The 15,999-nt window shown below is 41.3% G+C and overlaps 1 protein-coding gene across 2 annotated transcripts in view; it reads left to right on the top strand.

Moving 5' to 3' along the window:
• LRP8 (LDL receptor related protein 8) overlaps window positions 1–15,999 on the top strand; it is a 182,892-nt gene that overhangs the window by 138,346 nt on the left and 28,547 nt on the right. For both annotated transcript variants that reach the window (XM_065655816.1, XM_065655815.1), the window contains exon 4: window positions 4,024–4,152. In XM_065655816.1, the coding sequence (XP_065511888.1) occupies window positions 4,024–4,152 (129 nt within the window). The remainder of the gene's footprint in view (window positions 1–4,023; window positions 4,153–15,999) is intronic.

The raw sequence follows: 15,999 nt of genomic DNA, 5'->3' as shown, positions 1-15,999 counted from the left end.
GGACAACAATATCGAGTCTACTTGCAATGCTGCAGCATCTTGAAGAGGGAGGGAAAAAAAAAACAAACCAACTTTCTGAAATAAAGCAGAAGTATTTTCATCAAAATTTTTCTTTGAGTTTTATGCAAGATCCTCTATCTGTTTTTGGCCAGTGCTTACAAGTTGTTGGCTTCCTTGCAACGATGGCTTGAGTGCAGAGATTGGAACGCAGAGATTTGATGAACTGTGACCAACAGCGGCTTCTCTTGCTGCATCCCTGGGAGTTCAAGCTTTGATTTACATTTTTTTAAATGTCTGTAATTACTCTGTCAGCAAAATGATTAACACAGAGATTGCGTTCCATAAATAGGAGTCTTCTGACCATACCTTTTCAAACCTTTCAGCTTCCTAAAGCTATTAAGCATCTGCCCACAGCAGCCAAGTGAAAGTAATGCCCATACTTAAACTGTGACTAATAAATAACCTTTTTGCTGGTTAATGATCTCACTGGTTTATGATACCATTTTATAATTATATTACACCTTCAAAATCAGGTGTGTGGAAAGTGTTCTCACCTGTCTTGACACACTTACTTCTTAATGGAGATGTACTGTGAGAATGAAAAAACTGGTCCTACTTGCCATCAAAACAAATTTTCTTTTCTATCACCATAGCCTGAGCAAGAAGAACTAGAACAGTTTTTTGGGGATGTGGACCAATAAGCTGATTAACAAATGTCTCTCTGACTATTTTTGATCTCCCAGTTTTCTCAGGACATTTGTCCAGTACAAACCTTGTCCTTGAACACACAGCACAAATACAGTCAGGAAACAAACTTTTAAAGTGCAAAAGCATGGAAATCTATATGGAGTAATGAATATAATGAAGAAAGTTATTTTTGTCTCGTGTGCTTATGGTAAAAAACCTGTTTTAGGGCATGGGGTGGCCTAGAAGCAAACCTCATCACAGGGCCCAACCTTGGATTGAATGCGGGGAGAAGAGGGGTGCAGGGTGTGCAAGTGCTCTGTCTCGCACAACCGGGTGCAGGGTGGGGAGCAGCCACCTCCTTGCCCCAGCAGCAAAGTCCCATCTGCCCAACCCTCTGAAGCGTCTCTCAGCAGCCAGGGCTTGGCAGTGAAGGCATTTGGGAGGGGACAGCTGGGTTTTGGTGGCCATGGAACTGTGCACCTCAGAGCCGGGAGGATATGAAAGCCTTGATGGAGGAATGCAAAGCCCAGGTAGCTGCTGGAGACCCCAGTCATGTCACCTTTCTGTCCACTATTTGTGGCAAAAAGCCCTGTTTTCACTGATGCCGCTTGGTGGGTACTTCAAAAAACAAGGCAGCCGTGTTGTTGGGGTTGGGATCCCTTCCCCACAGGCAGGCATTGTACTTCTCACTTCCCCAGGCCTTTTGTGCTGCCTTCGACATGCAGCCCGTGGCCATCTCTGTTGCTTTCCCAGAAGTTGCAGCCTTCTATTAAGTATTGCCACTTTTCTCCTCTGAATTGCCACCTTTCTCCTCAGAGGGGCCAATGGCAGCGAGGTGAAGGTGAAGCCTCCGGTGCCTTCCCTCCCTGGCCCCACAGGCTCCTCCTGCCAGACTGCAGTCTGTAATCCCTGTGTGCCTCTCTATGGAGATTTGAAAAAATATATAGTGATTTGGCTGCATGGTTTTTTTCCATGAAGTGTTCTCCAGGCTCACACCTATGCATGTGAGGTGGCGAGCCCTCTGTGCTGAGGGGTTGTGGGGCTTCTTGGCCAAATGGACCATTTTAGCTCCATTTTTTCTTGAGGGAGCTGCTGGTTTCCAGTGAGCAGCCACAGAATTTGTTTTTCCCTCTGTATCCCTGAATTATTTGGGCACGTTTAAGGATGGTACGCCCTGGCACACAGCTCTGGGGATGGTGTCTGGAGCTGCTCGGCCGCAGTGATGCAATGCCAGCTTCCTCGAGGGTGAGGGCAAGCACCTTATTCGACACCATTTTGCACAGCTGGCAAGTGACCTGGTTTTCAGACGTGCTGTCTGACTTGTACGGAAGGACACGAGTGCTCAGTGCCACCGAGCGTCCCTGCAGTCGTGCATTATAAACTTGCAGCTTAGAGGGACAGGGGCTGAGGGGAGAATGCAGGACATGGGTCCCGGCCTGGGGCAGAGCAGCGGCCTGAGCTGGCAGACATGCTGATCCTGGTGGGGTGGTGGTGTGGAGCCTTTCCAATGTCAGGTGATTTTTATTACTAACCTGCTGGTAAATTTATCAAAAAGCCTAAGTAAAGATGTGTTTTTTTCCCCCCACTCTATAGATCATGCAACATTCATAAATGTTATTTAGGTATGCAGTGAGCAAATTTCAACAAAAATTTTGTCTTGCCTCAGGATTATAAAACTTCGTTGCATCTGTTTATTAACTGTCTGTCTGTGACAGGACCTAATATTTTTTGATATGTTGGTTGCCCACAGCTTCTAGAAACTGCTTCTTATAGCTCTTCAAGGGGCTAAGACAGAGAAATCCTGAGATTAAATGGTACTGCTTTCTAAGTGTCTGATTGATGCTCTGGGGCTGTGAGATGTCCCTCCGCAGCCTTCTTGTGCAGGTGGAAATGGAGGGGTGTAATTTTCATCCCCTTTTGCTCAGCCCTTGAGGAGCTGAGTGACTTTGTATAAGTACCTTCACCAGGGCAGCCTAATGTGAAAGTTTGAATTTAGAATTTAGGTTCCTCCCTTTTCAGTAGATCCACAGCCACATAGAGTGTTATCATCATTAATACCAATGGAAGAACTATTTGAAAACATCTACTTTTTTAAAGAGAGAAATTGGTCTGTTTAATAAGCAAATCCTGCCAAACTGGATGATGATTTCCAGAATACTAAACGATTGTTTAAACTCTGGAACGTTATGCATTCGAGCAGCCTTGTCACAATAAATGTAGATCTGTTACTCTTTACACTACTATGAAGAAGAAAAAATTGGCAATGCAAAACAGTTATAAGAGAGCTAGCTTCACAGCTTATTTGGTTCCAGATAAATTTGGCAGATTTTTTTTTTCCCATAGTTGTATTCTTGCATGTGCTGGGGGGTTTGCTTCTGTGGGTCTTCCTGTGTCTCCATGTCTTAGATCACAGTCGTATTTAATTTAGGCAGTTAAAGTTTGTTCAACATGTGTGAGTTCATACTTGTGCTTGTCACTTTTTCCCCAGGTTTACTGAACATAATCTGCCTAGATTATTAAATTCAGAAATTTCCTTGCAGTACCGAACATGAAGTAAACTCTTATACTAAAATTATGCCATTCATTTTTCCTGACTGAATTTGAGGTTGTACTTTCATAGTAGTTTGTCCAGTACTGCTGCTGCTGTGTGCCAGGTGCTAGTGTTTTAATAGCAAAAGCACAGTTTTGGGGGGTTGAGGCGGTCACAAACAGGTGAGGTATTTGTTTTATTTGCGTGTTCCTGTAGTTACATTCCTGGAAGGGACTGGCCGGGTCAGGCACAGGCAGGAAGGACAGAAGGTCCTTGGTTCTGGAGAAGCCTGTGTGAGGAGAGTCAAGAGGCAGCAGCACGTTGCAGAGAGGAAAGTGGCAGCACAAAGCTGGGCACTTCTAGCCCGTGCACATGAGGTGGCAAGAGAAGGTGGGAAAAGGCCACCAGCCCCCAAGAGTGTGTGAAGAGCCACAGGGCCTATGCACAGTTTGTTGCAACTAGAGGTCACTGGGGTGGCCAGAAGCAAGAGCCTGCCTGCAAGGAAACTGTGGGTAGGAGAAGTTGCATATGAATGTGGCTTCTGTTCCTCTCCCTTAATTTCTTTAAGTTTCTGGGATTTTGTTGAAATAAACAGTGATGCTGCTTTTGGGGAGGGCGGGGGGAGTGGATCTCATATGGGACATGTCAGCAGCCATACCTCAAAATCAGTCTTGACTTGGGATTTCATTACTATATGTCTCAGGATTGAGCTACACAAAATAAAAATTTAGTTACGTTAGTAATGTCTAGAATTATGTTTAACTGGTTTCTTTTTTTTTTTTTTGGTCTTTATTTTATTCTTCCAGCCAAGCAAGTATGTCCAGCTGAAAAAATTAGCTGTGGAGACTTAAGCAACAAATGTATCCCATCGTCCTGGAGATGTGATGGACAGAAGGATTGTGAAAGTGGTATTGATGAGGCTGGTTGCACTCCTGGTGAGTTAGAGTAATACTTTAATACATATGAGACATGTCCCTTTAGAACTATAAAAGTTCTAGAGCAAATGTTACAAATTGCATGTAAAGGGATGAGTTTACCTGCCAACAAACTCATTCGCTCTACCCTTGCAGCACTAAGTAGCGAATTTTAGAAAAAGAAAGGAAAGAAGGATTCTCCAGTTGAAGCTGGCTGGAGAATATAAACAGCTCTATGGAGAATTAAGTATTCTTTTACAACTGTAGCAGAATAGTGAGTTTGGAAGGTGATTATCAGGTTGAAAACCCAGATAATGTGGTGAGGACTTAAATAACTGTTCAAACTTTCCTCTGATAGCTCAGCAGCTTATGGCCTTGTCCTTCCTCCAGGAGAGTGCAGCCCCAGAGACTAAGGCTAGTTTCTCCTGGGATATAGGCCATTTCTTTATTAGTAGCTTGTTGGTTTCTCTGGACAGAGAGAGAATAATATACTATTTACTGTAACTGTTTTAAATTCAGTCCCTAAACGGCCACTGCCTTTTATTAGGCCTATCTCTGCTGAATGGAAAAGCTCTTTAACAGTGTTTTCCCTCTGTGAAAACTCCTACACTGTGTAATCAAGCCATTTCTCAAATTGTCTTTTTGACAGACTAAACGTGTTTAGTTCTTTCTGCTTCTTGTTGTCAAATATTTTGTTTTGAATGGATGCTTGACTCATCTTTTGTGGCTCCCTTTGGTATCCCAGGTGATTTTCAAAATTTTATTTTATACAGACCACCAGAACATAGGGAATATCAGTCTTACCAGTCTGTGCAGAAGTAAAATCACCTTTCTACTGCTGTTCTTACATAACTGTCATTATTAAATTATTTGTGTGCAAACAATCTCAGGCTATTAAGAAGCTATCTCATGCTCTGTGTAGTTATTCACCCATCCATCAGTATTTCTAGTGTTGTACATGATATCAGCAATGTTATTTTTACTTCCAGATCAGTGGTGAAAGGGTTGAATGATTACATGCAAGCACACATTGATGGTTCTTCACTTGAAAACTGAATTTTAGACTCTAATACCTAGGCAGTTCATAATCCATATTATGTCTTTTCATTGGGGCTGTGTAGTGAAATATGTTTTATGTGAACATTTTTGTGGTTCTGAGTAAAACACTGTGGATAGATTGATTTCTTTGCAGTCAGCTTTATCAGACAAAATATTACCAAATACTTTACTGTCTGAGCAACCTGTTACAGTGTTTAACCACTCACTGTAATTTTTTTTTTTTTTTTTTTTTTTTACTTTTTCCTTTGTCACAACTTGTGCCCGTTGCCCCTTCTCCTTTTTCTGTGCACTTCTGAGAAGAGTTTGTCTCCAGCTTCACCGTATCACCCCTTTAGATATTGGGACATTGCACCAAGATCTCCCCCTAAGCTTCTCCAGGTTAACCAGACCCGTTTCCCTCAGCCCCTCCTCGTATACCATGTGCTGCAGCACCATAACCATCTTGGTAATGAAAGCCAGTGTGCAGTTTGTTAGGTGTGAAGCTCAACATGAAGGTTCCATGCGACTCACTAATTCAATTAACTACAGATTAGACACAAAGTTTTACAAAGCATCTCCATTCCATACTGCATGTGAGTCGGAGGTCCGGGGCTGATGGTAACAGGTTACTGTGCTTGCGCTGAGCCTGCACGGCATAGTTCCAGTTAAGCTGGCTCGCAAGGAAGAGGCATCAGTTGCCTTACATCACCTCCTGTTTCATGGGGAATTAAGTGCACGTGCATGGAGAATTCCTGAATAATAAATTATTGTGATGTGGTAAGTTGGTGACGTGCTTAGACCCCTGGTCTTGTGTCCTTTACACTTACGATGTTTTGGCAGTTTCCAAAAGTCTTTAATTTGTTTTCTATGTGAAACTCTTAATGTTCTCGCTATAGCATATGCAATTTTTTTTCCTTCGAATAGGAAGCTTGAATTAGAGACAAGTTCGGAAGGTAATTGTAACTGCTATTGAAAAAATCATTCTTTTCCCAATATGAGTTAGTGAAATGAAAACAATTTTTACAGTGATGGCTGCCTCCACTAATTTAATACTGCTGCCGCTTATACCAGTAGAAGTTGTCTCAGAGTCTTTTATTTATAATAAAAGTCTACTTGAAATTGCTTTGAACTTTTTTCAAGGCTCTAGGTAACCCCCAAAATGAATGTAAATATGTTCTGAATGCCACATAATTTTAGCATAATGATGTCCTTAATGGATTTAGAAATAGCTGAGTGCTTCTCTTCTGTATGTTTCAGTATCTCTAGTCTTGCTTGTCTTCCACATTTTAGCACACATACAGGTTTTTAAAATGGAAATTTAATCCAAGGACATTTTACCGTCTTCTGATTACTGTTGGGTAACTCCTGTGACATGAATTAATGATTTTTGTCTAGTTCCTTATGACTGAATGTTGTCCCCACAGAGGCTGCACCTCGGTGGGTGCACATTGGCAATCTCTGCCGCTGAGTCGGGATGTTGGATGGGCCATTCTCTGGCCAGCGGACCAGGCGGAAAGGCACTGACAGACAAACATGGAGCTTCCTGGGGGGTGCAGACATTGGGAGCTTTCAGTCCTAAAATCTGTTGACTCAGCACCTTTCAGAGGCATTAAACTCACTTTGAGGAGGAAACAGGAGGCACTGCTGAATGGCTGTAGTGGGAGCGTTTTCAGTGTGGTTGCTTGTCAAATTAAAGTGTTTTCCTCATGGATGAGAGCAAATGTGTTGGCCGTTTAAACTCTGAGAGCTTGTGGAGGATTGATAGCTATCCTCTCTTTTATCCAAATCTGATAAACCTCACTAAGCCTATCCACTGATACTCTGTTAACATTCCCATTTCTTCTCTGTTTAGAATCCTCCTTTATCTGTTTTCTTTTATCTCAACAGAACACGGTATCCTGACCAAAAAAAAAAAAAAAGTCTGTTCCTAGGTTCAGACCTTTTTTTTTTCTATTTTAAGCTCTGCACTTATGTGTTTGTTCCCATTTTAAAAGAAGCTACAGCACCACTTTTCACCTGCAGCCCCTTGGAGCAGAGCACCCTGTCATAGCTAAGGCTGCACTTCTTACAGAGCTGACCGGCTTGTCTATAAATAACATATCTTTCTGGATAAATGTTTGGAAGGGAGTTTATTTGTGCTCAAGATAATTTCTGTGTTGAGAGCCGGCATGTGCAATAAACTAGTGGAAGATGACTTGAAACTATTGTGAGGGTGTCCAGAAGAAAAACCCTAACCTCTTTCTAAATCTACGTTAATAAAGCTATTACTTCAAGCTAATATAACACTTTAAACATATTTTAGCTACGGGTACTCTTATTTCTTGATAGGAATAACTGTCTCTTAGTATTATAATTCTTCAAAATAACTTAATATGGAGTTTATTCATGTTATTTGAGCCTGCATTTCTGCATCGGTAGTTTGTACCATATTGTGCTGGTATCAAGATACAGGAGCAGGGCTTGGTTGTGCTGAGGTTGTGCAAGCGCCTGTCCCTATGTCAAAATATTCACAGTCCAAGTTAAGGGAGGCTATACTGCAGGAGAGTGCAGGGGAGGAAAACAATGGTTATGGTAGCAGAATCATCCAAGACTGTAAGAACAGTGCAAGTGTATTATGATTCTTCCTCCTATGTCTGCTTCTGGCCTCCAACAACTTGCTTTTCAGATACTGTTCTGGATTTGGTAATTCTTGATGGATTTTTCTTCTCAGAATTTTGTAACTGTTTTTGGAATCAATGTGTAATTTAAGAACTGTAGTCAGTGTAGGCACTGGCATGGCCAGCTGGAGTCAGAAGGCCGCTGTTCAGAAATTCAGGAACAAAAGTACAGAATATGAATAAGAGAATCTTCTGTTTAGGTTGAGTTCACCTTTATGCTTTGTATCAGCCACATCCCTGGTGCATCCTCTTGCACAAATGGAAACAAACTGGTGCTCTGTCCTTCTCCTTTGCTTTTGGTCACTGTTGCAGACGTGCTGTTTCAATTGGCACGCTGTGTGATCCGAAAAAGGTTTATCACAGCAGTGCTCAGAGGATCTTTCCTTCCAGGAAGCAGAGAATTTGCAGTCTCGTATGCCGTCCTTGTGTAACCTCCTTTAGACAAAGGGTTCCGCTGCAGTTAGCAAGCTCTGGAATTACAAGCTCTGGAATTACCCGAGTCTAGCTGTACTGAAAAAAGAATACATCATCTCAAACAGTGGATAAGTCAAATATATCCTTTGAGTTCCTCATCTCTCCCTGCACAATCTAGCCCTATCATAAGCATTAGGAGTAAGCAAAGCATCTGAAATAAGGGTCCTGTTTGCCGTGTCTGGAGTGAGAAACAACAATTTGATGGGTGAAGTCCATTAAAATAAAACTTCCACAGAGATGTATAAAATCGCCTTTGCTGGCCTGTTAGGCATGGTCTGGTACCAATATTAGGAAAGGAGTTCTTCTCACAAGCAGCTCAGGCACTGGCCCCATCATACTGCTTGGAAGCTGTTTTCAATGGATAGTAAGGCACTTTATTGTTGTTCACCCAGGAACAAGGCAGAAAAATGTTGCGATTTACACCCTGTGGAAAAACTTTCCAAGGAAGCAATGGAAGCTGTGAATTATTTAACCTGCAGTGGATAAAGCACCACTGATTAGGCATCCAGATTTGTGTCTGCACAGGCTGTAATTGCACCAGGGATTAATTGTGGGGTTTAATCCTTGCATATAGGTAGCTAAGCACCTGTCTGCCTAAATAATTTGCTTCCAGTGGGTAGGCTTTAAGTCCACTGCAAATTTCCAGTGCACAAAAAATTTTTGAAAATGCAAATATCTGCCTATTAAAAATAAACTAGTATATAAAAACAAAAATAAGTTATTTTTCAGTTCTTTGGAGCAAAAATAATTTGTTTCTTTACTAAGTGTTTTGCAGTCATAGATCAGGTTTAATCCTCAAAAATAGACATCAACTGTTAATAATGTAAGAGCAGTCTTGAATTTGCTGGCTTGGTAGTGCTGGCTTCCTTTTTCTTACTTCCCTGGTTGAGGTTTTCTGCTCCCAGTGTACCTAACCTTTGTCATAATTGATTGGACAAGCTTAGAAACGCATTTACTGAGACTAAAAAGAGAAATTTAATATGGGAGACTCTAATTAAAGCGTCACAACTCAGGGTCAGTCTGGACTTTACTAACTACTGCAGAACTTGTTCTAACAAGTGGTTTTTCAGCCACTTGGGATTGCAGAGAGCATTTCATCCTGGCTTTAAAACAGAAGGGCTACCATCCTGGAAAAGCCGAAATGAGCATTGCACGGCTTCAATGCGCACATGGCTTGTTCTTCCTGGCAGGACTCTGGGATGGTCAACAGAGAGCGCAACACTCCGGCCCCATCTCAGAATTCTGACTGTGTTACTGGTGCTCACCTGGACCGCTTCCTGCACCCAGTTTGAAAATTGTGTCTTGCAGATGAGGAGTTGCAAGTGCACAATTTTCCCCTTCCCAGTAGTCAGACACATTGAAATGATGTATTCATTGATACAGTGATAGCATAATAAGCTATTTTCCCATACCATTATTTATTCTGCCTAGCTGTGTTACAGAGACAGTGATCCATGGGAACTTATGCAGGTAATGGACATATTTATACTGATCTCATACAGTTGTCCAAGAGTGAGAGCCAGTAAATCCTGCAGGAGCCTCATGACAGTGACAGCCTCACTTGCGAGAGCACCTTCTTTGGGACCCTCGTCTTCCAGCTTTTCATTGCTGACCATATCTCTCAGAATAAGTTCTAGATTTTCAGCCCTATGATACAATATGCTAGATTAAAACAAACTGGTAAAGTTTTTTTTTAAATTAATAAGGGAAACAACAGTAAGCACAGTCTTGCTCAGCTGTAAGCCACATGTCCTTGCTGTCATAGCTCACAGCCTTCACATATCCATAGTGTATATATATGTATCACTTACAAGATCCTCAGGGCAGGAGCTTTTCACTTTTTCCTGGCAAAGCTCCAGGCACAGATGTGATTCTCCATAAAAACCAGCAGTACTTGCAAGTGAGGGGTCCTTTTCTTGGAAAGTCCAAGTGCAGAAAACTTTCAGAGGCAACTGTTTCCAGTGCCTTCCTCAGTAGCCCTCAAGTCACCCCAGAACTATTGGCAGAAAGCAGAATTTAAAGAAGGCTAAAGCTGATCTGATCTCTCTGGCGGATCCACCTGATGATGAGCCAGCTGAAGTGGGGAAATTACAAAGCTGATTTAAAGTCACCTTCCTCCATGCTGCTCCTGCACCTACACTCACAGGAAGTGACCTTTCTGTTGACAGTTAAATTGTTTTACCATCTTATATCTTTGTCCTGTAGCAGTGAGGAGCATCATGTTGTCTCAGCCTCGTTTTCTTCTTCATGCAGTAAAAGGTACCTGTGTTTTGCATGAGTCGCGCTTCAGGTGCTACCTATGGGGAGCTGACCATGCTGATTCTGTTCATTTCAAATCTCCACAGATCCTACTGAGAGCTTTTTACTTGGTGATAATGTAGCACTAATTTTATCTTCCTTTGCAGCCTAATACATGTTTTCGTCAGTTACAAATTCTGTTCATTACCTTCATTAGCAGACCAGGTGCACGATGATGTACTGTTCCTCAGTCAGCTCAGACAGAAATCAAACCCAAAGGCTCAGATTTTGCCATGTGTTCTCCCTGAGATTGGGGTTAAAGCCTGTGGTATTGCATTTGTGCCTGTAGAGAAAATATTTTTCTGCTATCACTATTCATTATTATTTCAGCATGTGATGAAAAGACGTGGCTAGCCTGAAATTCCTGTAATTTTATAGAAGGTAGCTGTAACTTGAGTACACTTGCCACGGTGGAGGAATCTGCAATTATTTCCAAGAATGGAAAGAAAACGACCATAGATTTAACAAATGAATGTCCTTCATAAATAAGATAAGGTAGCACAGCAATGATATCCTCTGGGCTTTACATGATGTTTAATTACTGGACAGCTGGAGGGATTAGTGCTTGTGCATTATGCCCTGGCTCTCAGAAATTAAACATGTACAGCTGCCACTTTATCACTGCTTAAAGTATTAGAGCTCCTTCAAAGGCAGTAGTAATTGCAGAAAAATCCCCGTTGTTATTTTGGAAAAATCTCAGCCCATAATCATATTTGTCCTGAGTTCCTTCAGAATGAAACAGCAAGAAAAATGAGATTGATAGTTACCTTTAATTGCACTCTTACAGGAAAAATGGAGGTAGTTGCATTTTTAATATGTTGCATGCTTGTAGTACTTAAATGTAAAATACTGCATGAATTTGCAATTAGAGGTGAGATAGTAATTGTTTAAGTCAAGAATGAAATCCTAAAGCCACAACCTAAGCTGTGCCCGGGCTCTACCTGCGGAAGGTTAGGGCAAAATGGCTTGGATTTCCCTCCTGCTGTCTCTTGGGCTTAGGTTTAAAAAAGAACAGGCACACACACCAGTCCTACACACCCCAAATGATAATTTTTCAAAGAGTTGTGGAAAAGTGGTATGAAAGAACTGTTTTTATACAAAGATTTGTGGATAATTAAAACAAAAGCCTAATACTGCTGGACTGCATGTTACCTGTGTGCACACGCAAAAGCTTTGCCCTGCTGCTCTTTCTGTACTTTAGCTGGAGAAGTTGTCTCTGATTCTTCTTTCCAGTTTCACATGTTGTACTGTCAGAGGAGCAAAAATTGTACTGTAGTAATGTTTATCTTCTGGGCAGTCTACCTTTCAACAGTTAGAGCTCTTGGCATTGAAATAGTCAAGAAATTGCATCTTTTATTGCCAAATACAATTGTATTTCGTGTCCCTGAAGTGCTTTCTTCTTAAGAATGGAGCTATAATTCTGAGCCTATTCATCCAAAAAGCAAGAATCTGTGTAGTTTTATTAAGGGAAATCTTCTGCAGCTGTCAGTGCCAATGATCGTGTTACGATGGCAGATACGTGAGTAGGAGTTCCATCCTTCAGTGGCCACGGGTACATATGCGTTACGCTAATTAACGAGTGCTTAACAGTTATGCTTCCTGAGCATATGATCTGAAGACTGAATCAAAATCATTTCGCTTGAACTCAGTACAGTTCTACGCAGGAGAGGACCGCATAATGCTTGATGCACAATCAAAAAAAAAAATCTGTTTTATGAGTCACGTTAATGGATAAACCACCACCTGAAAGTTATCTTAGTGGCTGAGACACATCATGTTCATACAGAGGAAAATATAATGATTGGATTAACTTTGCTTATATGTTGCAAATAAATTATTTTATTTGATAAAATCTGACTGGGAAGGTCACAATAAAATGCACTTCAATACACTTCGTTTTTTCCCGCAAGTTCAAAATAATTGCTAATGTTGTACAAAATCCCAAATCCAGCAAAGTGCTGCCTTCTATTTCAAAGCTGTAGAAACTGAATGACAGATCCTAATGCCATAGAAATCTCACTACTATTAAAGTGAGTGCACTTAAGACACGACCCTTACACTTTTAATTGCAGTGAGTGTCACTCAATGCTTAAATTTTCTGTTTGATTAGGAAATCGAAAACATTTTTTCTAAAACTGCTTGTCCTTCTTTTGTGGAATTGTAGATACATTAGGTGGGTACATTTTTTACATCAAATAATAGCTGTGCCCCTTAATATCACATAACTGAAAATAATTAGGGGCTGATTGTTTCCTGAAAAGTCTGTCAATCTCTCCCCCTCCCAAAACCACCACAGTGCTCTTGTCTTTATAGACTTGGTCAATATAATATATGCTTATATTCGTAACCCTGAATCTGGCTACACTGAATTCTGAAGGTTGTCTCATTGTATCCTTGGTGCTTCTTTTTTAAGGTACTTCTCCCTTCGGATCAGTTGCCTTGCAGACTGTTTTATTTCAAAAGCATCTTTTAAATTGTTATTGAACCTACATTCAAACACACTTTGGATCAGTGTTCCTGCAGAAATGTGAGAAACAGTTGGGTAAACTGGGCAGGAGGGGAGATGTGACAACTCTCAATGTTGCTTTGTTTTGTCTGTGCTCCAGAAAAGTTAATAGTGCCATGTTCTAAATGTAATGAATATTTAACTCTAGTAGTGAAGCGAACTGCAATAAGAGGAAATCTCTCCTCTTACAGAGAATTCCCATTAAGCAAAGTAAATTAGTAGAAGTGGAAATTTTATGGGGCAGTGACCACATTGTTTGCAATGTGAGCACTGCTTTGTCCCTCTTAACTCAGCTGAGTTAAAATCCGAGAGCCCTCGGCTACTGTAGCTGTGAGATTATCACGCTGCAGCCAGGCTTTTCTCTCTGCCTTACCTGTTTGGCCCATTGGTTCAGAAACATATCCTGAGAGTGGCCAGTGTGGCTTTTCTTTGCTCTGTTTTTCACAGATGGGCCTGTGCAGTGATTCCGTCAACAAAGAATTTTACTTAATTCTAAGATTTTTTTTCTTTCTACGAGCGCATTCGAGGTGTGCGCAGTTTTCATATTAGCAGTGCACGTAGCTTTGTTGTGTGACTTGCTGCTCCCTTGTCCCTTATCTGTGTTCAGTAAAGTATTGTAGGTTGTTACAAAACTCCAGGATTCCCTTCTTAGTTATGGCAGTCCAAACGACCTGACTGGTACTGGTGCAATGGTTGAGCTTTCCAGCTGGTTAAACTGGGGCCATCCCTGTAGCTTTTAAGATTCTGATGAAGTCTCTCTCCTGAGCTGGACATAAGAAACCAGAACGTGATGGAGAAAAAAGTCAAGTATTAATATAATAAGGCAGTTTGTGTCTCTGTATTAGCAGATGAGCACAGAATGGAAGTCTGCCCAGTGGCTGGAAGGTGACATCTATGGAATAGGCTTTTCCTAGCAAAGTGTCTGTGATTTAAACTCTGCAATGGCAAAATTAACTCCTGGTCATGCCAAAAGTTCTGTGCAGGCAATCCTCATAACCGCAGGGAGTCCCGCTGGATCCAAGAGGTCTGTGTACACAGTAGTGTGGGGTTTGTGTGTGCTGTCACAGGACCAAGGCCCTGCTCAGTAATGCTCTGTTGTGGTTGCTGGAAGAATGTTTATATATTCCTCAGAAATACAGAATTTTGTGTGTTCATATTAGAGCAGCTGTTAGTTTCATGGATATTATCAGATGTTTCTGAGGGATTTGCCAAATTGGTGTAATTTGTAAAACTGCCATTTTAATAAGCAAGTCATGTCTAAGGGAATAGGACTGAGCTTGTCCCGTACAGATTCCAATTTTCAGTCAGAAAAGAAACCCACTGAACACACCCCAGCATATTTTTTTCCTATTTAAATTTTGGCTAGTACCAAACGTCTCCAGTCTGATTCAGCTGATTATATTCCTGTCAAGATATAATAGACTAATAATGATGTCTTTATCCCCACAAGATCCCCATGGGGTGTCTTGGATTTTATCAAAAAGCTGCACAGTATCAACTTTAGACATTCTGACCAGACTTTTTTTTTCTCCCAAGCTGCTTTATTTTACCCCTAAACCCACTACACTGGACTCACTTGTTCTTATTTTGAGGTCATTTTCAGTCACTCAACCAGAAGAACCTGCAATAAACTTCATAACACTTTCCTGGTATGAAGAAAATTGAGGAGACTGCAAGTATGAGTTAGCAACCTTATTGCACATAGTTAAGATTAAAGACAGAGAAGAAATTCAGTGTGCATACCTTTGGTACATAAGCTGCTTCTCTCCATAAATTGTGGGGTAATAATTAATTAGATTTTCAGAAAATTAAACCACTTTGAATGAATATGTGATTCTCAGGAAATATATTCTAAATCAGTAAATACACTTTTGAACCAACTATTATTTGTCAGCAGGGTCTTTGGCATCTGGTTGCTCCATTATAATTAACTAATACTATGCAAATACTACTGCAGAGAATGGAAAAATAGCTCATTTGTGTTTGAGGGGAGCAGTGTGGCAAAGGCAGTGAGCACATGCAAATACTAATTTGCAAGAGTGCGTGAGGTGGCTCCTTAGCTACATTAGTGATTCGAACAATATCAGGAATTACTATTCCTTCTGCAGTCTTCGTCTATATGGGCTTTTCGGAATCAATCACCATAGCAACAACCACTGTTAGTAGCGAGACTGCAATTCAGCTGCATTATTCCCTCCATAGGAGGCCTGTCATTTTTTCAGAGCAATGTGCATCAAGGTCATCTTCATTTACCTCCATCCCTTTTGCTATCACAGAATCACAGAATGTCAGGGATTGGAAGGGACCTCGGAAGATCATCCAGTCCAATCCCCCTGCCGGAGCAGGAACACCCAGATGAGGTTACACAGGAAGGTGTCCAGGTGGGAGAATCCACAACCTCCCTGGGCAGCCTGTTCCAGCGTTCTGTCACCCTCACTGTTAAGAAGTTTCTTCTCATATTTAAGTGAAACTTTAATATTAAAGTCGATCCTTGCTGTCCTTACTGGAGGGCAGCTTTCTGTGGGGAAACTTGTCCTTCTAGGCGTGAATCCATGCCTTAAAGACTGGCATTTGACCGAAGATCTGTATGAAGTATTCAGATATTTGGTAAGCGCACCAATTGTCTGCAGACAAAACAAATAATTTAGATACAATTAAACCTGATAATAAATACTAGTTAAATAAAACCAACATGATGACAGCCGTGGTAACTGGCCTGTGAGTTGCAACTTAATTTAGTCTGTCTGAACTTTGTGACCTTCTTATCCATGGTCCAGCTCAGAGATTAATGTATGTGGGCTGTGGTGGCTGGATTTGCACTTCGTGCAGGATACCTGGGCAGATGGAGCTCAGGCATTCCACTCCTGCAGCCGCGCGGAGATCAGATCCTAAACC

The sequence above is a fragment of the Caloenas nicobarica genome, chromosome Z (genome assembly GCF_036013445.1).
Source record: "Caloenas nicobarica isolate bCalNic1 chromosome Z, bCalNic1.hap1, whole genome shotgun sequence".
NCBI lineage: Eukaryota > Metazoa > Chordata > Aves > Columbiformes > Columbidae > Caloenas > Caloenas nicobarica.
This window is presented reverse-complemented; position numbering and strand designations above follow the sequence as displayed.